Source organism: Bos grunniens, chromosome X (assembly GCF_055505025.1).
Source record: "Bos grunniens cultivar Pamir isolate PY7600 chromosome X, Bosgru_T2T1.0, whole genome shotgun sequence".
Lineage (NCBI taxonomy): Eukaryota > Metazoa > Chordata > Mammalia > Artiodactyla > Bovidae > Bos > Bos grunniens.
The window spans coordinates 30,395,863-30,421,955 of NC_141194.1; the positions used below are offsets into that span (position 1 = coordinate 30,395,863).

Sequence of the window (26,093 nt, forward strand, 5' to 3'; positions counted from 1 at the left end):
ATATAGACATTATATTCAGAAAAAAAAAATGAAGGTATTTTCATCAGGGAAATTAATCTGTTCAAGACTCTAAGGACATTATCATCTAAGCAATGAATCATGACATATCATAAATATCATGAATTAAATGTAACAGTGAAGACTGCATATGGCATAGAGGTCAGTTCTTTTAATGTTTCTGTTCCCTCCTCCTATTTCAATTATCACCTGGCCAGGATAAGCCGAAATGAGAGCTCCCTATGCAAGATTTTAGCTGTTTAATGACATGTAATGACTACTGGTTAAAAGGATTCCCTAGGGTGTCTGGAATTTGCAGCTTGGGCCCCTTGGGGGTAAAGAAGGCTGTCAAGCAGGACACATTGAAAGGTAGAGACAGGCACAGTGCAGACATGGAAAGGCAGTGAATGCTAAATAAGACACTGATTAGATAAATATTTATTGAGTGCCACTCAGTCCCAATCAAGCACTGGGGAGTAAGGAGAGTGGAAGGTAAGGTGGGATATAAGGATGTCTAGTGCCTGGCCTCCATGTGTCTGGTGAAGGAAATAACACCTCCCTGCTCAAGGGCAGGTGGACCAAGATGAGTCTTCCAACTGCTGCTTTCTTTACACAAGGCAGTGCTACAACCCGTCCAGGATAAATGGTGTTGACCAATAATTAGCAGGTCAAGGAAACCCTTTGTGCCCCCTAAGAAGAGGCAAAAAAAAAAAAAAAGAGCACTGAGACTCAGGGAATTCTGTTCTAAAGGATCTAAGAGAAACTTCAGGGGCACAGGACACCCAAGAGAGTTAACAGAGGAACAGAAGGGCCTGGGATCCTGTGTGACACAAAGCTCTCACTTTTCTGGGTGAGGGGGCCTTCCTTAGTCATCCCTGAGGCATAGCATTAGATCACTTTCCCAAACATCTGATCACCTTAAGTACATATCAAATGACTTTCTGTTCCTTGCTGAAGCCTGAGGGTGAAAGGAAAGATGTGATATGTGGACAAAAACAAGCTATAAAAGACAGTGGACAGTGGGTTCGGGCTGGAGAGGAGAAACCTCAGTCAGATAATGTCTTCTGCTTTAAAACAACAGATAGAAAATCTATAGCCATGATTCTCAAACTTTAGTGTGCATAAGAAACACTCGAGCAGCTTGTTTAACGTACAGACTCCTAAGTTTCATCCCAGAATTTTGGCACTTGAAACTTTTTTATTGAAAAAAATAAAAATAAAGTCTTACTGCTGATTTACAATATGATATTAGTTTCAGTTGTACAGCACAGTCATTTGGTATTTTTGCAGCTTACACTCCATTTTAAGCTATTACAAGGTAATGGCTATAATTCCCTGTGCTATATAATATATGCTTGCTGCTTGCCTATTTTATACATAGTAGTTTGTATCTCTTAATCCCATTCCTTTAATTTGTCCCTCCCCTCCTCCCTCTCCCCTTTGGTAATCACAAGTTTGAAATCTAAAAAATAATCAAATGAACGAATATGCAAAAAAGAAACAGACTCACAGATACTGAGTTTCTATAATTTGAAAAAGGCTCTTCACAACTCTGCCAGTTGTGAGCTCCAGCACCACTCTTAGAGGAAGAATTTCTTAAAGTATTTCGTATGTGCCCTAAGCATTACTTATTGGTTTCCACAGGGCAAAGGTGGAATTTGCCAGTGACATGATTTTTAAGGAGATCTAACTGTAATGAAATGCTCTGAGCTCAGAAAACATTTTCTCTGGTCATGCTAAGCTGGTGGAGTGTTGTCAAGACACATTTCTAATGCATTTGTTGGAAGCAGCTGCCCCATTTTTATTTTCAAGATTGTACACCAGATATTTCTAAATGATTAACCTATGTTTATATTTGGAATTTTTCTTGAAAATGTTCCTTTGTATTTGTAATGACTGCCTCACCCCTACCCAATTTTATCATTAACTCTTAGGGTTAAAAGGAATTTTAGAGATTATTCAACCTGCTTGTTTTGTAAATGTGGGAACTGAGACACAAAGGTACAAAGACACGTGCTGAAACACAAAACTTGAGCTGACATTGACATGGGAAGTGGAAACTGCAAACTTTCCTCATATGAGGAAATCTTTAACCTTGATGGTTTCCACCAAATGTTTTGGAGTCCCTGAGCAAAATACATTTCCTGCTAATTGGCGAATGTACTCTATTTATCCCTGCCTACTCAACAGAAAATAAAAGAGGATGTTTGAAGAGACACAGTTAGGTTCTATGCATTTTCTATTAATCTTTATTAGTGAGGATAAGCGCTTAGGGGTTACTAGCTTTTAACAAGGCAAGTAGCAATCTTTAATACAGATAATTTCTGTAATTTTTAAGGTTTAGGTAAAATGCAGAACCTTTAGGTATGCTGGGATATATAACTTGGTCTTTACGAAACTCTTCAGTGTCAGGACTCTAAGAATTATAGGGCTGCTAAGGTGATTGTTATTTCTCTAGACACAGATATTTCAAGTGTGATTCAGTTGATGCCTAGTTTGAAATCCTTAATAAAACTTTACTCTGAAAGGCATCTATTCTTAAAGCAAAATGTGTTATACTGAATTCATTTTTCACTTTGACTTCCTTTATAAAACTAATGATATATCCCTGTATATCTTTGGTACTCTTGTGTAAAAAGATAGCATTCAAGCATACAGAAAGAAAAGGTAAGAGTGCAGAAATAATAAGGAACCACAGAAATAAAATGGGAGTTATGGGGCTTTAAATAAAGAGAATTAAGCTCAAAGAGAAGTAAACATCTTTTCTTCCCGCTGGGAGATGAACTCCAACTTTCAAACATAATTAATATCTCAAGAGTAAGGAAAAGGTCAGAGACACTCAGTGTCCAAGTAGCATTTTTCTTTCAAAGACAGAAAGACTTTGCTTTCTTTTGCTTTTTTTTTGTCCTCCATCAGAGAAAAGACTTCTAATTATTCTAATTTCTAATACCTTGTACTTTCTAAAAGATTTCCTGCTGCTGTGGACCATACAATCTTGGTGTCCTCACCTCTCAAATGAATGCTCAAAATTTCATAAAAGGGATTATCTTTATATAATATCTATAAGTTTCTCCCCAAGTATAAAAATCTCACATAATATAAATTTTGCTGAAATTATGTGGATGTATGTGATTCTCATAGTTAATAATATATACAATAATCTGGAAAATAAATTTAGTGGCAGGTTAAATTCAAATGTCTGTACTTAATCCTTATGTAAAAAATACGCTTGATCACTTCTCAAATTATTCACATTTTCAAAATTAAAAACACAAGGTTTGTAGACACAGAACATTTTAGAATGAGAAACACCTTAGTTGACACATTGCCGTGCTGATGTTGGATGATGTCATCAGTGACTCTGTGTGTGTGCATGTGTGTGTGTGTGTGTACTTAAGTAGAAATTTTTCACTCTATTTTTCTCCCACTTAAAGCAGTTAATCTTTAGTTCAATGGCACTTAGCTATCACTGAGTATTTACTTCTCTTTCTTATATCTCTTGGACAAAATGCAATGTGATAACACATGTAGAACAGATGGCATACACTTTCTTTGAACTAAATTATGAGATACAATTTCAATTAAGGAATTCTTTTCTCTCAAAGACATTGTATTTACTTTCTCTTATATCATACCTTTGAACTTAATCAGTTCTTTTAAACATAAGAAAACCAAGGTAAAAAGCTCAATATAATTTGCCATCACAAGGAGTGATTGTAGAATTTAAAATAATAGGATTGTAGAATTGCAAGGGGACTTGAAGAGACCACCCGTGTGTCTGGTCTAACTTCCTCATTTCTGCAAGAGAGAAAATTAAATTCTGAAGCATTAAAGTGATTTGCTCAAGAATAGATGCTAGGTAGTAGCAGAGCCAGAGGAGAAACCACATCTCCCAGCTGTTGGTCCAGGACCATTTCAACTCTACCTCACCAACTCATTTATAACTTGGAGTTTTGTATTTGTCTGATTTAGCTGAAGGTAGCTAGGATAGTCCTATGAAACAACTCAGGAATACTTCAAAGAACTTGCCATCAAGTGTAATGAGAATAGTACAGGGAAGACCTGGTAAAGAAACAGAAAGGGAAACCTTGATTATAGAATTCGAGACAATATCTGGAGGATGAGAGGACAGACCGTGTTCGAAGTGTGAGGACTGACAAATGTATATACTCATATGGGACAGTGAAAAAATTGTTGGAGAACAGGGAAGGGGTTAGAAAGCAGAATTTATATGAAGCAGAAAATCCATGTTGGGCAGTAACTAAATGGCTGCTTGGTGAGGAAGGAAATGGGAAACAGAGGAGAGACCGAAAGGGAAGGGGTTAGCAGAGGCTTATTAGGCATGGTTGATGGAGAGTGGAAGGTCACTAGATTCTAGTGACTAAATATCAGCTTCATGAGAGCAGTGATTTTCTTTGGTGTGTTTTGCCACTTGTGTACTCTCCATGCCTAGGAGACTGCCTTTTACGGAGTAAATATCCAGTAAATATTTGCTGAATGAACAGATAAATCAGTGACTGAAATATGGGCACCAAGATGGAAGTTCTTGACCAGAGGGATGATAGGATAGAAACAATGTCCAAGGAAGAATATTTTTGTAAATCTGTAATGGATGGTCTCAATGTAAAAAGACAGAGACAAATCTTTCATTACGGAATGACCTGATGAAGCCTTAAATAAGAATCACAATCATAGGAAGAGACATATAAAAATGGCTTCAGAATCTCTTATGAAACAACAAACAATTGTAAGTTTTCATTATAATATGTTGTAGCTTAGGTAAACACAAGGCTGTCTTTCCGGGGTATCCTTGGAAGTTTTCTTAATTGTGGTGACTTTTCACTATAAAATAATGCCGATGGAGGAAGTGACCAGGTTGGCAATGCAAGCTTTTCTGTCACTGATGGTTCTGTATCTAAGTGTTCCAGGGTTCATCTATCCTATTCCATAACCACCCCCAATTACTACCTCTACTGTGCTTTTCCTAGCTGAACCCTGCCACTCAGCACAGATTGACTGATACCTTTATTTCAGCCAAGCGTCAGGAAATAAACTGAATCGCTTTAATGTGAAGAATGACTTCCTTGCTTTTTCATAAGTGAGTGTTTATAACACATTCTGCATTATTTGAGAGGCCTACTTAAAAGCCAAAACCATTGATCTGAATATTTAAATTCTCGAATTTGCAGTACCTCAGATGAGCTAAGGTAACTGTTTTCTACTTGATTAATGACAGCAAGAATTCAACTGCAGTAGCTGGCATATGGGAAATTGCTGAGAATGAAGAGCCCATATTTTGGCTGACATGCTGTTCGCCGCTTTCAATTCTCCTTTAATTTCATCAAGTTCACATGAAGGAGAGAAAAGGCACTGGGTGATGTTCAGAACAGTTGTAGCACCTTTCTTTTTCTCTTCCGCAAGAAAAGAATAACTTTTTTTTCTTTCTCTACCGGTATCATTCTCATCTCACAAGTTTCATTCCTTTATAATGACAGATGTTCTGAAAGTGGCCGGTGTCATTACAGACACTGACCTCTCTAAGAGATGAACCTGTAGAACGCAAACGGAGCTTCCTTATCTTTGAAAATGCCATTGCCCCTTATTGCCCACAATGACACGTCCATACAAAATTCATGGATCACATAGGGAGAGAAAAACGAGTGCCTTGGAAGCTGGGGTACAAAACTGGCGGGTGAGGGTGGGACCACAGAAATAAAAATATTTTTCTCCTCCCAGAAATTGGCTTCTCTGTTTCATCCTTTCACATATTACATGTTTATGTGTAAACATTAGGTGAGACTTACCTTCTCTTTCTGCCTTTATATTCTCTGCCATAATATGATGGTTCAAACCTCAGACTTTGGAGCCAGACCTCCCTATGTTCCAATCTTTGATCTGCCATTTACTAACTAAGAGACCTTGGGGAAGCTATTTAGCCACTCCCTGTGTTACTGTCTTCAAATGCAAAGAGAGGATAATAATACAATGTCTCTCTTGGAGCAGCTGAGAGTGTTAAATGGGTCAACAAATCTACAGTGCCCATGACACTGCATGGTATGTGAAGCATACTGTATAAGTGTTAGTTGCTACCATCATTATTATGTCAGATGAAGTGCAGACTTCTACAAGAGTGCTTTCAAATGAAGAAATTCCAGTTATATTTTTTCCTCATTATAGAAGCAAAGACACTCTACGTCCAATTTGGGACAACTTAGAAGGACTTATTAAGAAGAAAAACAATCTCCCTCCAGTCATCTTACGACTGAGTGGTGGTAACGACTCCCAGTGTGGAGTGCGTTCCGCTTCTCCTTCCCTGCAATAACAGACCTCCTCTCGACAAAGAAAGAAAAAAGAAAAGAACACAGAATACTTTTATAAAGAGATGTGAATTAGGCAAAGCAACTGATTAGAAAGCAGGAAGCCTGCTTTGCAACCCCTGCACCTCCTATGTCACCCAGGTGGCACCGGGCATTTCATTTCCTCACTCTCTGTTCCTTAGCCTCCATTGAACTACTGCAAAATGGGTACAGCAAGAGTGTCTCTCTGCCCTCCTTACAACAAAGCTGGGATGTACTCACTAACTTCTCAAGAGAGTGCTGTTAACACAGAAAAGGGCAAAGTGAGAAATAGGTGGGTATAGAATAGCTAAAGGCATAGTTTAGAGAGGATGTGGAAATGCAATGTGAGAGGGAACGAAAGGCAGGAAGGAGCTGTCATCTCTCCCTAGCTGTGGGAGCTCTGGGGAGATTTCCTTTAAGTTGCTGACTATAACATGTTATAGTATTTGAAGAATGTCCTCAGTAATGCATTTAGAATAATGCCAAAGAAAGAATTCCATAATAAACATACATCAGTTTTATCACTTTTTGAATCACCGTGTGATAAACCAAGAGAAAACGCTATGAAATCAGGATGCCTGAGCTCCTCATTTGAATTCACTCTAATGTCTTAATATATATGTCTCGCATGGTTATAAAACAGCACCATTCTGATCGCATCTGAACCCTCAGCTATCATCCCCATATGGGGCAAACAAATGGTTCATTTATTAAAAATAAAACAAGTCATTCTGAAATTGGGGGATTTACATAAACATAGGAGATATTGTGCTAGGAAAATGAGGGGAAGGTTGCCATTTTAATTTCTTTCTGGCCTATTTTAGTTCGGGATCTTTTCTTACCTGATATTGAGAGACTTTTTCCGCAGCTCACTCCACTTGAAATTCATATTATCCAAACGTCTTTGTAATAGGACCGCGTCATCAGAACCTTCCAGGGATCTCAGGATTTTTTGGCCATTTTCATCTAGGTTGTGATAGATATCTGTGTGAGCTTCGATTTCTCCTTGGAGGTCCTACGGGGCATCAGTGAGAAGAACACATGCAGAATTACTAAACAAAAAAAAGACCGGGCTGTGACTGTGAATTTGGAGAATGGCAAAAAAAAAAAAAAAAAAATAGACTATTAGTTCAAAAGGCATTTTAATGGTTCAACTAACAAGAAGATATACCTCCAACTAACAAGAAGATACACCCCCAACTCTTCCTGGTGTATTATCTCTTTATGTTATTACGCAAATTCAAATTCAAAATGGGCGTCTTACTAGGTATAATAAATTTATTCCTTGAGATGAATTGGGACATAATGTATTTATAACTTTATAAATTTCTTAAGTTCTGTCTTCCACTTCATGGACAAAATACACTGTTTTATGGAAGTGATAGGAAAGAAAACTCCGTGATTAAGTGCACCCTGGTGCCAATCACCGTATTACACTCTGAGTCAAGTCATATTTTCCAAGCACATAGTACTGTGTAGAATCGACTCTAACCATAAAAGCGCGGAGAGACTAATCAACAAGGCTGAACTGGTCCATAGCACCAGCACACTCATGGGATTTGATCATGCGAGAGAATCCTCCTGACCATACACGTTAAGTTCACCTTGGTAAGACAACCTCATACATTTATTACAGCATCACATATTTGGTAAGAGTTCCCATTTAAAATCCCATCACATTTTTAGGCTCAACAGGTGGAAAAGTCCAAAGGACCTTTATAAGAGCTATAAGAAGTGATGCCTTCAACCTCATTTGCTATACACAGATCAAGAAAATTATCATAGTAGAAGAATCTGACCTTTACATGGTATGTCTTCCTGTGTAACATTTTCAGCTTGAACCGGGGACTACAGCACTGATCCTGTTGCATAGCAATCCTGAGAAAACCCAGCGACTGAAAGAGCCCTGCTTTAAAATGCCAACTTTGCTTACATTCTGTTGACAGAATGAATTTCAGAGCACAGGCCTCACCAGTCAATAATAATAAACAGCCACTTTGTACTCCTCACTAAACGGTAGCCAGGCCTGTGGATGTGGGAGGGACCTCGTGGAGAGGAGGCCTGGAATATGCAACTGACAGTTTATATTACACAGCCAACTTTTCTTATCATTTTGCCATTATAAGCCAGAGACATTATAAATTCACTTTCTATGTGTGTTTCCCTCCTTGTTCCCAGCAGAACGGTCAAAGCCAAAGGAACATTCCTTAGAGAGCTGCTGGCTACTAGCATTCCTTTCTGCCCACACAATGAATGGAGGCTTTGTACATTATCTGACTTGCTCTGAGAGATTTGTATGCTTCTGTTCAACAACTTAAAAATTCATTCTGAAGCTCTGAACAATTGGATTGATCTGTATAACTAGAAAAGTCCCCCCCGCACCTTTCTAAAATTGAATTAAATTACTCTTCTAAAGGAAGGAAGGAAAAGTGGCAGCAATAACATATTATAAAATCTGAGGAACTGGCCTGTGTCTTCAGTCATGGCCTCTTAGATGCAGGATTTTGAATGTTTTAGGGGTCAGGTGGATTGAAGATGAATGACCTCTGTCACGGTTTTGGGCAGCCAAAGTAACACTCACGGACTCTAAGAATTGTCTCATTCCCTTCGACTGGAAGACAGGAGGGGAATGTGGAAAAACCATGTCTGAATTTGAAAGAATAGAAATACTAAAACAGATCGAGGAACATCTATCTTTATCCCATCAAAAACAGGCTTATTCTGGAAGGATTTAGCCTGATTTTGAAACTAGCTGATGTGGTAGAAAACTAGTATTGGGCTTCTTGCTGAATGGAGCATGATCAAATATACATGCAATTTACATTTGTGTACCTACATGCTGAAGGAGATCAGCCCTGGGATTTCTTTGGAAGGAATGATGCTAAAGCTGAAACTCCAGTACTTTGGCCACCTCATGCGAAGAGTTGACTCATTGGAAAAGACTGATGCTGGGAGGGATTGGGGGCAGGAGGAGAAGGGGACGACAGAGGATGAGATGGCTGGATGGCATCACTGACTCGATGGACGTGAGTCTCAGTGAACTCTGGGAGTTGGTGATGGACAGGGAGGCCTGGCGTGCTGCGATTCATGGGGTCGCAAAGAGTCAGACACAACTGAGCGACTGATCTGATCTGATCTGATCTGTACCTACATGCAAAAACATGCCCTGCTGAATTTGCCACTTCTTCAGTGAAAGAGCAAAGTGAGGTTAACATATCTAAATAATTCAGGACTAAAACCCAAACAGATTCAAGTTCTCAAGATAATGCCCCCCACTTTTCTCTTTTACTTTACTCTTCTTGTTGTATTTGATTTGTTTGCTACCTAAAACTGTGCCTCAGAGCATACACTTAAGGAATTAAGATCAAACCTTTTGTTGTCAACAAATGAAGATATTTTGACTGATACAATCAGCTTTCTACATCAGCATGCATATAAATTATAGTACATTTGAATTTTTGCATTCTGCATTTAGAGCAGAGACTCAGGCTCAACCAATAGTTCCTTAGAGATTATGTCTATTGTGAAGTCATCAAGACTTTGCTGAATAAATGAGAGGTCTTCCCAAGCATAAATAGGACGGTGATGCATGGGTCTGCTAATTTTCATCTTTGCCATTTACACTGCCCTGAATTTAAACATCTGTGTTGTATCATCAAGAAAGGAATGAGTATAAAATGGATAAAGCAGTATTTGTTGAGGACCAGTTATTTGTCTAGCCATAGAGTTGGACACGACTGAAGTGACTTAGCAGCAGCAGCAGCACTGTGGGAAACATAAGAGGAAGGCAAGAGACAGTTATCCTTGTACTTTTTCTAGAATCTAGCGTGCACTTTTTCTTTAACTCATTCATATTACTAACTACACATTGAGAATTCCCTGCCAAACCACATAGATACTCAGATTAAAATTTCTTCCCTTGGAGATTCAGAAGTAGTTTAAGGAAAGTCCTAACATTGGCAAGAAAGTAACTCAACTCAGTATTACTTCTGTAATTCATGATGGTGGTTTAGAGCAACAAATGTCACATGTATAGTAAGAGAGCTTTACAGTTTATAATGCAGTTACAAATGTATCGCTTTAGATATTCCTACTCCTTGCCCTGTGAAGTACATGATATTTTCTCTGTTTTACAGATGAGAGCATGGAGGCTCAATAATGTGTAACTGACTTGCCAAAAGTGTTAAATGTGGTCAAGGGATGCAGTTCTTTTGACTCTGGAAGATCATAGGCTCTCTACACACCATTTGAGATACGCACTGGCTATAACAAACAGTGGTTATTTATTCAAGCTGAACAAGGTTACTGCTAACAAGGGGAAAAAACTATTGAGGCAAGAGCACATGGAAAGACAGCATTGCTGATTTTGATTAAAATTTACCCACACGGATTGATTCCGTCAAAATGAAAAATGGAAACCCTACTACCCTTTTCACTTTGCTATTGGGCATCTGGGACCAACTGTGAGCAAAACTTCTTTGCATGGAGGTCTCCTTACTACAAAATATCCCTGCTGACAGAACAGAAATTCTCTCAGCAGTAATTCATTCCTTTGTCTAAAGGAACCGTATGAACATTACATGAAGTAATGAGGTGACATTATAGCATGGACACAGTTTGACCATGTTCTTTTGGGTTGGTGGGCTGGTAGGGATTCTGTCAAGCTACAGGACTCAGGTTGGTTGCTCGGCCATGGAGACGAGTATCCGTGGGGACCAGAAGGTTTCTTTAGGAAGTTGGCATGCTGGAGTGGAGATTTTTCAGTACAATCAAGCAGCAAGATCCCAGGCAGGGAGGGAGACATCCACAGGGGAAGTAGGAAGGCACTTGCTCACACTAGCAGAAAATTACCACCATGGCATTCATCTCAAGATGAACCTTTAGACTCAGGGACCCAGAAAAGCAGAAGTCGGGATGCAGAATCAAGTGGACTTCTCAGAGGAGACCCAACCTGGGCAAAAAAGTAATTTCCACAGATTTTTTAAGGAGTTTTATTTCACTCCTGACTTAACAAGAAAACACCACTCAAGCCTTAGTTGCTACATTCAATGTAAGTTTTCTCTTCTTTCTGTGATTGTATTCTTTAGGGAGAACAAGAACTAATGGACGGGGGAAAACGGATTTGTTATATAACAACAGAGGCCGAGCAACAACATATATAATAAGACTTCCTTTACGGCAGACACTGTCTAAAGCACTGTATATACATGAGCTCGTTTAATCCTCTCAGTAACTCTCTAGGGTAGGCATTATGAATATCTTCTCTTTACACATAAGAGAATGAAATTACAGAGAGGTTCCGTAAAAAATGCACAAGGTCACACAGCTAATAAACCATGCAGAGATTTTTCAAACCCTGGCCGTCAGACTCCAGGGACTGGACTCATACCCACTAGGCTCTATCACTTCTAACTTTTTCCCTATTAATTAAAAATGTTTCCTATTAATTTTTCCTAGTAATAATACTCCTGCCCAAATTACAGCAACTCCAGCACTGCCATTAGACAAGGTAGACTAACGTTGTTTTCTGTATTCCAGGAGTGATTTTACAGTCTCATTAATATGGAGACTGTTAAACACATCTGAGGCAGTGGACAGATATAGCCAATTCAACAAGAGAGAGCATAAAATAACTGAGAAGATGGGTGCCACTGCAAAAAGAATATGTAGCCCCTCCCCTTAGAAAGAGACCTTTAAAGTTATGTATAATTATGGAGCAAATTTCAACTGTGAATATCAAGGAAGTTTGGATATGAGACAAGTAATATGCTTGCTGCTAAGCTGCTAAGTTGCTTCAGTCGTTTCCGACTCTGTACGACCCCATAGACAGCAGCCCACCAGGTTCTGCCGTTCTTGTGATTCTCCAGGCAAGAATACTGCTTACTGGAGAGCAGTTTTAGGAGTAGGGAGTACTGTGTTTCCTGGGAGCATTTTCAAATCTCACCGCTCCTTCTTTTCTGAGCATCTAGCCTCCTTCTGTCATAAGTTGCCTTTCTGAGCCTCCAGGGAAAACTGATGGGAAAGTGCAGGTACAGAGACATAGCTTTAGTCTCTTTCTCCTCTTTTCATTAACAGTTGCATAAGTTTAAAGACTCTTTTACCTCCCTGGCTTCAACAAATATTAAATAGCAATACCTTACCTGCTGGGTTGTTTTGAGTATTATGTGGAATAATTTGGTAATATACTTTGAACATCGTCCAGAACCCGATAAGCCTTTAATGTGTGCTGTGTGCTCAGTTGCTCAGTCGTGTCCAACTCTTTGCAATCCCATGGACTGGAGCCCGCCAGACTCCTCTGTCCATGGGATTCTCCAGGCAAAAACACTGGAGTGGGCTGCCATTTACTACTCCATAAGCCTTTAATTTAATAAGGATGATGTAAGGATTTCTTATGAGAATCAATGTGGGGGGAAAGGGTATGGAAATAGACTTTACAAAATCATGGAACTTTGTTTGAGCCTTGAAGGATGGAGAAGGGAAGAGAGGGGTGAAGGAAAGAGGAAGAGGGTATTTTAAGGGAGAAAAGCCTGGAAAGGGCAGAAATGTGGGAAGGAGTTTGGATTATGAGCGAGTACAACAAATTCCATGACCTGATTGTAACAGACAATGAGTGCTGAGAAGAACCAGGTGGAATGGGTCAAGGTCCTTAAACTAAGTAGGATAAAGGCATTCTTTCAAGAAGGCAGTAAGAATAGAGTTTCATAAAGAAAATAAAGGACAAAGATGAGATTATTAAACATTAAATTTGTATGATTTTGTTCAACAAGTAGAATGATCCAGGGTGATCTTAAGTACTAAGACAACTAGGGAAGAATATGAAAAGTTATAAAAGTTTTATTAGAAGAAAAATAAAGAAGGGCGATGCCAAGAATTAGTTACTGCTACACCCTTCTGTTTATTATTCAAACAAATGGTTATGATACTATTCCAAAACACCAGGTAATAGATTCCACATATTCTCTTTCCTATGTATATGGTATTGTTTGTGTCTAAAAAAGAATTTAGCAAATGATAATCTCCTTATCTTGAATATAACTGAGAAGCAATAAAACAAAAACAATAAAAAGATATAGGAAGAGTAAGTAACCAAATCTCCCTAAAAAATTCATTGCAGACACACCATCTCTAATCTTTTCTGAAAGCAATTAGTATGTGAATAATGATAAGGTCATTAGTTCTCTTTACCAGTAATTTTTGCCTAATTCAAATAAGCTTGATAGGAAAAGAAAGGGTGATGATCTGATTTCCAAGAACTTAAAAGGTCAGAATCAGAAGATCCAAAATAGGAGAGAAGTTATCCTTAAGGGCTAAACTGAGAGCAGCAGGAAGTGACTCCTGACAGAGAACCTGAAAGGTGTAGAAGGAGCCGCGGGCACTCAGAGGTGACCAGGGTCACACCGTGTGGAAACTAACAGCCCTATATATTATTTGCCCTTGCAGGCATTACCTAACTTTAAAGCAAAGCAAAACAATTAGTGTTAATGACAATGATCCTGAATGAGCCAGAAACAGGCAGATTCATGTTCAATAAACTCTATGTAAGAATAAAGTAGTGTATGTAAAACTCTTTGAATGAATTTCTCCAACACAGTTATTCTGAAAAGGTGTTGATGCTTTAAAGAAGTTAAATAAAACAAAAACAAACATGCCAAAATAAAGCTCCCTTAGCTTGGTTATCCAAAATGATTTGTTAAACACACACACACACACAAACATTTCGTTATGAGAACAGAAATTGAGTCAATCTTCAGAAACATGTATACCAATCTAAAAATAAAAAAGCATGGGCTTGCATTTTGTGTGTCTGGTTTTTTTTTTTTTTTTTTTTTTATTCTTCCAATTTTATTTTATTTTTAAACTTTACATAATTGTATTAGTTTTGCCAAATATCAAAATGAATCCACCACAGGTATACATGTGTTCCCCATCCCGAACCCTCCTCCCTCCTCCCTCCCCATACCATCCCTCTGGGCCGTCCCAGTGCACCAGCCCCAAGCATCCAGCATCATGCATCGAACCTGGACTGGCATTTTCTTAAAGTCATTTATTTTTATTGCATGTTACAGAAGTATCTGTCTGTTATGGACTGAAATTAAAACCAGCAACACAAAACAGAATTATCCTTCCTAATGGATTTTTGAGAAGCATCCGTAGAAAGGAATTGGACCCACAATCGTGACCTTATAGGGATTCTAATCTACCTGCTGGAGGTTCCTAACTCGCACAGGAAATGCACAGCTACGCATTCACAGTGGGTACGACTCTGACTCCTTGTTTCTCTTCTCTACGTGGTTATTACAATTTTTTTTTTTTAAAGCAGGAGAACTGTCATCCTCAGAGAAACAAGAGTTAATTTGAGGAGTGCCGTTTGGCTCACAGCCTGGGTGCTCTAGGTAGATAAGGAGTGTGTTTTCAGGTCCACTGCATTGCAATGCATCTTAAAGGAGCAGCTATGGATTTAGGTGCCCACAGGCTTTGCTTTAAAAATGGCTGTTATTAAGGTCCTCAGAGACTATATCCTGTGGGTTTTGTTGTCTTCACTTTCATATCGTGTTCAAAAATTCTCACACTTAAGCACTCAAACACTGGTGAGAAGGGATCTGTTCTCCTGACGCAGTACATTCCCAGGTGCAAACCTTTATTTCAAAATCTAATCTTTAAAAATACCTGGCCTAGGGTGGATTACCCCAGAGGAAATGGAGAAAAATCCCATTTGTCAGACTGCCCTAAGCAATCCCAAATGCTGGAAACACATGATGCTTTCTCTCCTTGTCTGACCCTCTGGTTTACTCTATTCTGAAAATGACTTTCTAAAGTTGAATGGTTCATTTCAGATATACTAGGCTGGATATAAGATGGGATGTTATCTTTTTGCTTCTGCATCTTGTTTTTCCTGGTTTCTCTTTGTTCTGTCACAGTGCAAAACAGTCTGCCTAATTATTCATCCCACAGACATGCGTTAAGTGCCTATTTTAAGTCCAAGATTTCACGGTGAGCAGTGGGAATCTATATGATGTAAGAAAGGTGTAGTCCCCAGGCCTAGTTCCTTCCTTTATCCCTTCTTCCTTCCTCCTCCCCTCTCTTTTTCTCTGTCCTTCCTTCCTCCCACTAATATTTAATATATAAGCACCTAGGTCTGCAGTGATGAAAAAACCCTGTATCTCTGCCTTTTTGACGTTCACAGCATAGAAGGATAACAAGAAAGAGAAACAAGACAAACCAGGGAGAAATCTGGTAAACAGATAAATGTTCAATAAAAGAAGAAGGGGCTCTGAAGGTAACACATGAGGGTGCTACAATGAGAATAACGGCATAGATGTGGTGATAACGGCGATGATGGGGTGCTCTGTGATTATCGTGGTCAAGGAACACCTAAGTGAGAAGGTTCAGTGTCAGCTGGGACTTACAAGATGAGAAGACTCTAGTCACGGGAAAACCTAAGGGCACCAAATTCCTCTCAAGTAAAAGGGCAGACCTTTGTAGCAGCTCTGTGATAGTACATTCTAGATAAGACCTTTCCTAAGAAACAAAAGTGGCTGGTTAGGAGGTCAGAGAGGCTTGAAATAGTGTGGAGCCTTGCAGTCCCATGGTCAGGAGTTTGAATTTTATTTCACGTACAATGGAAAACAGTTGAGGCTTTTAATGCAGAGTGGTGACATGGTGTGATCTAGGCTTGAAACAAATCACTACATTGCTCTGTGGAGATTAAAGAAGGCAGGAGAGGAAACAAAAGACCAGTGAGAGGCCAGGGGCTCAATCCAGATGAGATAATGGTGGCCTGGACTGGGGTGATTGTAGAAGGAGAGAAGTGGACTGATGTGAGATATAATCTGGATGTTGGATTTCTTATACATACTCAGGGATTGGATGATGAGGGTAAAGGAGAGGGGAATCTCAATGATGACTCCAAATTCTTAACTCAAGCAACAGATAGATGTGTCATTAACTGACATGGTGAAAACTAGGGGAAAGTCAATTTTGTGTTCATGTTATGCTTTAAAATGACTGTGAAGTGGAGATTTCAAATACATACATGAAACTCAGAGTTGGGAGTCTGGGCTGGCTTTAAGAATGTGGGATTATTTGATACTAAGACTAGTGGAGGTGATGGAATTCCAGTTGAACTATTTCAAATCCAAAAAGATGATGCTGTGAAAGTGCTGCACTCAATATGCCAGCAAATCTGGGAAACTCAGCAATGGCCACAGGACCGGAAAAGGTCAGTTTTCATTCCAATCCCAAAGAATGTCCAAACTACCGCACAATTGCACTCATCTCACACACTAGCAAAGTAATGCTCAAAATTCTCCAAGCTAGGTGTCAACAGTATGTGAACCATGAACTTCCAGATGTTCAAGCTAGATTTAGAAAAGGCACAGGAACCAGAGATCAAATTGCCAACATCCATTAGATCATTGAAAAGGCAAGAGAGTTCCAGAAAAACATCTACTTTTGCTTTATTGATTATACCAAAGCCTTTGACTGTATGGATCACAACAAACTGTGATAGGAATACCAGACTACCTGATCTGCCTCTTGAGAAACCTGTATGCAGATCAAGAAGCAACAGTTAGAACTGGACATGGATCAACAGACTGGTTCCAAATAGGAAAAGGAGTACATCAAGGCTGTATATGGTCACCCTGCTTATTTAACTTATATGCAGAGTACATCATGTGAAATGCTGGGCTGGAAGAAGCACAAGCTAGAATCAAGATTGCTGGGAGAAATATCAATAACCTCAGATATGCAGATGACACCACCCTTATGGCAGAGAGTGAAGAAGAACTAAAGAGCATCTTGATGAAAGTGAAAGAGGAGAGTGAAAAAGTTGGCTTGAAACTCAGCATTCAGAAAATGAAGATCATGGCAACTGGTCCCATCACTTCATGGCAAATAGATGGGGAAACAATGGAAACAGCGAGAGACTTTATTTTTTGCAGCTCCAAAATTACTGCAGATAGTGACTGCAGGCATGAAATTAAAAGACACTTGCTCCTTGGAAGGAAAGTTATGACCAACCTAGACAGCATATTAAAAAACAGAGACATTACTTTACCAACAAAGGTCTATCTAGTCAAAGCTATGATTTTTCCAGTAGTCATGTATGGATGTGAGAGTTGGACTATAAAGTAAGCTGAGCACCAAAGAATTGATGCTTTTGAACTGTGGTGTTGGAGAAGACTCTTGAGAGTCCCTTGGACAGCAAGGAGATCCAGTCAATCTTAAAGGAAATCAGTCCTGAATATTCATTGGAAGGACTGATGCTGAAGCTGAAACTCCAATACTTTGACCACCTAATGCGAAGAACTGACTCATTTGAAAAGACCCTGATGCTGGGAAAGATTGAAGGCAGGAGGAGAAGGGGACGACAGAGGATGAGATGGTTGGATGGCATCACTGATATGATGAACATGAGTTTGAGTAAGCTCTGGGAGTTGGTGATGGATAGGGATGCCTGGCGTGCTGCAGTCCATGGGGTCGAAATGAGTTGGACATGACTGAGTGACTGAACTGAACTGAAGCATATTGAGGGGAAAAGAAAAGAGAAAGGAATAAGGGCCCTCAGAGCATGTCCTGAAACCAGTAACATTCAGAGGTTAGGTGGGGTAGAAAACCTAGCAAAGGAGACAGAAAAGGAAGTACCAAATCAGTAGGAGAAAAACTAAGGAATTGGTGTCATGCTAACCAAGAGAGGAAATAGGGTTTCAAAATGGAAGGAGCAGGCAACAGTGTCAAACAGTGTTAAGAGGTTGGTTAGGAACTTCCCTGCTTATTCAGTGGTTAAGACTTATTCCCAATGCAGGGGGCATGGGTTCAATCCCTGGTCAGGGAACTAAGATCCCATATGCCCATGGTACAGCCAAAAAAAAAAAAAAAGGGAAGAAGAAGAGGTTTGTTACATTAGGACAGAGCACTGTCTACTGGATTTGGCAACAAAGAAACTCATTGGTTACCTTGGCAACAACAGTTTCGGAGGAGAGAAAGAAATAGATATAAGAAAAAGACTTTAGAAGGTTAATGGAACAGACAGAACTATCGAAAAGTTTGACTATGACATTTAGATGAGAAATAAGATAGTACCTGAAGAGGGATGAAGGATCAACAGCGTTTAGGGGATGATATTTTTTTTATGTTTATATTGAGAGCTTATACTTGAGGTGGGGAATCTGATTTCAAGCAGTCGAGGAAGAGTTACAAAGATCCATGTAACTAAAGAGTACATAAAGACATGAGTATGTCTTAAAGTCTGGAATGGATGGGGGTGATTAACATAGAGTGAGACAAAGTACGGCACCATGGGCAAGGCCTAGTCTTTAGTGTCATAAGATCTGTTAAGATTCTAATTACCTCACTTGCTAGCTTTGTGATTTGGGGCAAATTATAAAATACTTCAAAACTTGTTTTTTTCATCCACAAATAGGGCTAATCACACCTACCTTATAAGGTTTTGGCAAAGATTAGATGAGGTGATGTGAGTAAAGCACCTAAACACTAACTTAATGTCCGATATCCATCTGGACTCCTCTCCTCTTCTTCCATGACTCCAAGCTTGAGAGCAAAGAAGACATGAAGTCTTTTCTAGGAAAATGAATACCAAATGCACAGAGAGGAGAGCCAGAAACGTGAGCAGGATCTAAGAGTGGTGTTGCGAAAGGTCAACAACTGGATGCAAAGGGTACAGAGTGGACATTGAGAGCTTTGATAGCAGCCTGGACATTATAACTGATCCTATAATGATAAGATTCCCCTGGAGCTTCCACTGCAAGCCTAACATAGTCAAAAAAAGAATTTGAAAATAATTGTTTAGGGAGCAGTTTTCAGGGTAAATGACAGCAGGGAGAGAATGGAGACAGGAAGTTTGGCTGATGGGCAGCCCCAGCTATTCATGAACCAATAAAGCTGTGCCTCTGGAAAGAGAGGACCTAGGAAGAGAGATTCTGTGTTCTTCAAGTGCTCATAAATTATTGAAATAGCTGCATGTGTGACTCAACTTCATGCTTCTCTTGCTCTACCTTTGGAAGGTAGAATTAGGCCAAGTGATAACTACTCACAAAAGCATTTGAAAGATAGACATGTTATTTTAGGTTTCATAAGGAGTAAGACAAACATTATATATGCTGTACTGCACACACACACACACACACACACACACTCACTCCTTGGTGTCAAGTCACTTACAATGACAAAGCAATGACATTGACACCAAAGCTGCGTAGAGGACCAGGAGACTTCTACCTAAAATATATCCTATTAGGCACTCCCAAAATATGCAAGAGTAAGTTTTAAGGGACACAAAATCCTGAGAAAGGACAGGTAGAGTAATATTGCATTGGATGTTTCTCAAATTAAGATGCCATGGACCCAGCAGGGAACTAATGTTGGTATCCATTTGGCTCAGTACTTGAGTTACAAAAAAGAATGGCATGCCTTCATAATGTTGGTGATGGAAGACGAATCCTTAGACAGACTGAGTTTTCTTTTTTACTAGTATATCTAAAATTCCTCAAAAAACTCCATACCATATTGCACTATTTTTTTTCAGATATTGCTATAAAGATTAATTGCTCATAACTGGGTGAGCATTTTGCTACATGAGACAGATATCTTTCAGGAGATCACTGTCAATGGTAGTCTTAAAAGACTTTGACACAAAATTCTAGATCCTGCATTTCTTTCATAGAGACAACCACATAGCACAGTCTACAATGTTGAAGGTACTTTCCATTTGGTATTACGTTTTACATGTAGGAATCAGCCTGTTTGAAGATTACCACCCTTATCTGAGAAAGACCAGATGGGCCTTTTGGACACTGAAACATTTATTACTGCAGAGCCATGATGAGGGCTGGGGGTGAGGGTGGAGTAGATGGATGGAATGGGGCAGGAAACTAAGAGTTAGCATCCCTTATACATCTTTTACATCAACTCTACAAAGAAAGTCTTCTCGCTCCCTAATTGAGGAAACTAATTTGCACAAATGAAGTAACTTGACCAAGTTCCACAGCTCTCGTATGGCAGCAGGATTGGATTAGAGATCTGTCTGAATTTATGTTCTTATATTTACTGTCCCCACCCCCACTTTTCCTCCACTTCTCAACTAGAAAGCAAGTGAATTCTGACTTGGGCTACATGTAATCCAATACAATAATTAACTCATTAAAGGCAAACATGAGATATTTGGATTGAGAAACATATCGTGATGCTCTGAATGGATTGGCTAGGCAATGGAATGATTTTCTAGGTAGCTATTAAGTTATTTATGTTTCCTCAATCAACTCCAAACTAATACCTCTGATCATTGTGAATGGCTCTAAATGAATGGAATATATTCTCATTCTTAAAATAGACAACTATTTTCCCATGAACCAAGACACATCTGGTTATATTGATCTGTACAATTTATCTATATTATGTATAGAGTTGAAAGTTAGAAAAGTGCTTATTTCCTGAATCTCTTTGTCACAGAGCTATTTTTTTTCCTCTACAGAAACACTGTAGTTGAAGATTGTATATTACAAATAAGCAATTAGTTGATGTCAAATCTCATCTTATCCCAATAGCAATCTGTAAGAAGAAGGCAAGAACATATGGCCAAGTGCCATAATTATTTTTGATAATATGCTAGAAATCATAACAGCCATGTAGCTAATTTCCTCTAGCTTGTTTTAATTATAGATGTTGTAAATGGAGAAAAACAACTTTATTCCATTTCCCACTCCCCCTAAAATCCTCATAATATCCTGACACAATCACAAAACACCCCTACACTGAGGCATTTGTTTAGAAAAGGTTAATGATGCAATAAATCTAAGACATTTCTATATTTTCTTTCACTTTAAATAGGACAATTTCCAAGTAATTTACAAACACACTTTGGACACAATTATATTCATTGGTGGGTACTTTTCAGCCTAAAGCTTAGAAATATTACCTTTAACGTGAATTATAGGTATCCATAACATTTGAATGTTAAAGAAGTTTCTAAAACCATGATGTTAACTAACGCCCTGCTGATATAATTGGGTCTGATTCCCTGGTGAAGTTCTTTCATAAGTTAATTTATATCTACTACCAAGTAGAGTACATTACTACTTTTGGAGAGTATAATGGTTTTTCTGTGCTTAGGGAGTTACTTCATCCTATTTAGCTTTCTTCTCTCATGGAAGAGGACAGATGGTGATGGGGAGAGAACAATGACTCTTTTTAGAGTACTTTTCCTCAGTACATGAGGAAAAGGAAATAGAAAGGGATATGCATGTGGACATTAATATAAAGGTAGGTAACATGAGCATATCTGCCAAAGGAAACATGACATAGATGAGAAAACTAAATTTTAAAAAGTATCTGGTAAAATATCTTAGATATTTTTTCACTGCCAGAACCTATTTTGCTGAGGCCAGAAACTCATTCATGAGTTTTTTTTTTTTTTAATATACCTACTAATCCTTCCCAAAGCACTCTGTTCAGTTCAGAACATCTTACTGAAGCAATCCTAGGGTATTCTAGGCCTTTGGCCATGAGACAATGCTTCCTTCATCTGAAAACATGGAGAAATAAAAAAATTATCACCAGAAGAGTAAGGTTTGGGAAGGCTTATGTGTTTCCATGCCCATAAGATAAATTATGTAAGTTTTTTCAATAAAGAACTAGGACAGAGAAAAGGATGTTTTTATAGATTATCTGACATACGAATTTTTACATGGGAGCTACATGGTAGTATCTGTTACAGAACAGTAGAAACCTGCCTCACAGTGCTTTGAAACTTTTCAGTTGGATTTCATCATTGTCACTGCTCTTGATTACAGATGAAGAAGTCTCATTACCCCAAGAAAGAGACATGGTAAATAGGCCATGTCCATAGTACTTTACAATGGACGAACGTTATTGGTCTACCCTTCTCAGAAAGCGACAAAGGAACTGCATAGTCGTAGTATGTTTCTGCTCACATTTCTGATAGAGTTCAGAGTTTAACAGGAAAAAGAAAACCCAATCTCACCAATAGGGGACCGAGAAGGGAATGTGGGTAAAAGCTAATAATTGATGTAATCTTGAGTAGAAAACAGATGAGATGGTTGGATGGCATCAGTGACTTGATGGAGCAAGCTCTGGGAGTTGATGATGGATAGGGAAGCCTGGCCTGCTCCAGTCCATGGGGTTGCAAAGAGTCAGACACGACTGAGTAACTGAACTGATTAGAAAATAAAGAGACTTGCTAAAAAAGCCTTTTGCCTGCTTCTGATTTTTCCCTTTTGTGGACTGACAGAAATATTGGGGGGGGTGGTGTCCTTCCCTCAACTCTATCTGAAAATACTCATAAAATCAAGATGCAAGTTTCTTACTTCAAGGGGTCCACAGTCTCCTGAACAAGTTTGAAGAAAACACAAAACCCAAATAACATGGAATATTGTTAGAGCAGATATACTGCTAAAGTGGATATAGCTCTATGAGAACACAGAGCAATTAGCCTTACTGCCAAGATAATGGAGGCCATCAGACAAATGATGATATGTGAGTAGGGTCTTGAGGGATGAGTAGGCTCTGACCAAGAAAGAAGTAGGAGGATGAAATCTGAAGCAGAGGCAAAAGCATAAGTTGAAGATAAGAATACAAGTCAGCACTGAGTCATTCTCGTGGCCAGAGAGGAAGGTCCATGGGAGGAAGGAGAGAGGGGTCTGTTTTCTGCATGTCATCTACATCAGTTCAGTCGCTTAGTCATGTCCAACTCTTTGCAACCTCATGGACTGCAGCACGCCAGGCTTCCCTGTCCATCACTAACTCCTGGAGCTTGCTCTCTCCCAGGCCTGTAAATATGAGTTTTCAGCATGTATTGGTGGTTTGTCTAGCAGAATGGTTCTCAAACTTGAGTGAGCCTGGGAACCACCTGGAGGGCTTATTAAAGCATAGGCTGCTGGGTCCCAATTCTGGAGTTCCTGATTCTATAGGTCTGGGAGAGAGCTCAAGAATCTGCATTGTAACAAGCTCCCAGATGAGACTGATACTGCTATGTCAGGGACCACCCTGTGAGAGTGAGCCATTGGTCTAGCATAAGGGTCCTTCATCTCCTGGAGGTCATAAATACCTTTGAGAAAATGATGGATCCTCTCCTGAGAAACCTGCACAAATATTCATAAGCAAAAAATATGACAAGATTTGAGGACGGGGGCATAGCCAAAGGCAGTCCTTGAATGCTACTGGGAAATTGTTGTCACTCTCACCACATTCAAGCAATGTGGCCCTTTCTGGTTTTGACCTGCCATCTGCTTGGGAAAACAATACCAAATAAAAGATGGGTTGGTGGGGAACATGAAGGAAAAGGGGCCTGGGGAAAGACATAGAAGTTGGTGCCCCTAGGAAAGTGTAGCTATGGCTCTAGGATATCTGCCCAGTAGCTCGGTGAACCAGTTCAAGATTGAAGAAAGAGATAATTAAGAATACAGTTAAAAGGAAATTTCAGATCAGATATGCTACACAAAGATATGAGACAATCCCTGTTGGAGTGACAGAACATTTTGAATTTACCCTAAGAATCTTCCTCACATGCCTTGTGTAATCCAGCAGTATAGATATTTTTTAATGACCCTTAAAAGAAAGCAGAGGTGTTCTTTATTTCATGCAGAGAAAGCCATCACAGGGCTTCCCTTTTGGGTCAATAGTAAAGAATCCGCCTGCCAGTGCAGGAGACATGGGTTTGATCAGAGGGTCGGGAAGATCTCTCATGACACAGAACAACCCTGTGCGCCACAACTATTAAGCCTGTGCACTAGAGTCTGGTCGTTGCAACTACTGAGTCCAGTCATTGTAACTACTGGAGCCCGTGGGTACCCTAGGGTCCATGCTCCACAACAAGAGAAACCACCGCAATGAGAAGACCGTGCTCCACAACTAGAGAGTAGCCCCTGCTTGCCACAACTGGAGAAAGCCCATGTGCAGCAACGAAGACACAGTACCAAAATAATAAATAAATAATCAGGAGTAATAAACATAACATTTTTAGAAAAGAATCACGGAATTATATAAGGAAATAAAGCTAATGTTTAAAAAAGAAAGAAAGACTTTGCTCCTTTAAAGAACCATAGGCCTGAAGTGCCTACAAGCATGAAGTCAGGAACATGAGGCAAATATTGTATTATTCATCTGGGCAGTGATAAATTCAAGTGATGGCTCTGAGGCTGGGGAAACTAATGCTAGCTGAGTCGGAGAACAGATCTCTCTCCCTTCAGCTTACAGAAGAAGTGATAGTGCTACTGGGCACAGCTCCCTGTAATAATCCAGGGAAAATACACCTTTGGGTCAATGAAGATTTCTGTTATTGCATGGACTGGTTTACCTAAAGCCAAGCAAATGCTGGTCTGCTGTTAGGGTTTTAGCTGCTGATTCATCTCCTCTGTCTTCGATTCTTCTAAGCTAAGTTTTATTGGGTCTCATCATGGGCACATTTACAAAGCAATTTCCATAATGATAAAATCTCTTCAAATGAGATTTAAAATGTAATTAAAGGGCAGATTTGATGGGGGGAAGGCGTTGTTGTGCAGTGGCCATACATCATCACGCCACAGAGTGCTCATTCAGCTAGCCTATGGCATGACCCCAATTTTGCCCTGGTAAGATTACATGTCCTTGTTTCATGCTAATGGCTTGATTAGGGAAAATTAAAAAAAAAAAAAAAAAAAAAAAGACAAAACAGCCTCTCTGTTGGAGAGATAAGTCTATGAATATGAGTCAGATTTTTGTACCCCTCTCCATTCATTCTGTATCTTAGACTTCACAGGTTGCAGGAAACTTCACAGATACGGAAGTGAACACTGACAAACTGACAGATGAAAGCTCGAAGGATCTGCTTGCCCCAAGAAGGGGATCTCCGTAAATCCTAGGGCCTGTACTCATGGTTTTAAGTGCAATTGCAAGAAAAGTGGAAACTACAGGTTATAGTTCCCTGAATGCATGAATGCTTACATCTGGAAAACTGCCTGGAGCCTGAGAAAGCAAGAAAATATCCCTTGGCCAGTCCATTTTTGAAGCCTCAAAGGTAACTGAGATGCTTCTTCATTGTAAAATCTATATGATTTTAAGCTTTGAAATTTCCCAAACCCTCACGTATCTGGGCTACCCAGATCCTCGATCATAAGTATCCTTAATCATGGTATTTACCAAATGATATAAAATGATTCTTCACTGGGCTTCTGGTTTACATTCTCATAGCCAATCATATGATATAGAAGTCTTTTTTTTTTTTTAACATTCAGGGCAAAACAAAACTTTCAAACAATCAGACTTCTGATCTAAGATCACAGTTAAATAATAGGTCTGAAGCACTTAGAAGAGGATCGGAACCTTTTAAACACCATATGTTCATATCCTTCTCTTTTCAACATCTTATGATGATATTCACAGAAAAAGAATTTCCATATAATGTCTGAGTTATATACAGCACTGAGAATTTCTCTAATTGCTTTCTATGCATCTCTCTTTGCCTAACTGAAATACTCTTTTAGGCACAACACTTAGTCTATGGGATTAAATTTATCTTTGTGATGTTGGGAGTTACAAAATAACTCGTGTTTTAAAGTATCACTAAATGTATGAAATTAAGTTATAATTAGTAAACATAATTTGAGGGTTTTGGATTTAAGGATGATGACAAATTCTTGTCAAAGATCTATCATGCTTTTACGTGCAATAATGTTTTCATAGACAAGAGTAAGATACTAGGAAAAATAACAAACCTTTTTGGAGAGAAAAATGGTTACTGCATCT

General features: G+C 39.2%; 1 protein-coding gene across 21 annotated transcripts in view; it reads right to left on the bottom strand.

Moving 5' to 3' along the window:
* Positions 1 to 26,093, bottom strand: part of DMD (dystrophin) — a 2,667,987-nt gene that overhangs the window by 403,090 nt on the left and 2,238,804 nt on the right. For 20 of the 21 annotated variants that reach the window (XM_086387503.1, XM_086387509.1, XM_086387510.1 and 17 more), the window contains one exon: positions 7,178 to 7,350. In XM_086387503.1, coding sequence (XP_086243629.1) covers positions 7,178 to 7,350 — 173 coding nt within the window. Of the gene's footprint in view, positions 1 to 7,177; positions 7,351 to 8,134; positions 8,393 to 26,093 lie in introns of those variants that run through there. The other variant, XM_086387514.1, reaches the window with a different exon arrangement.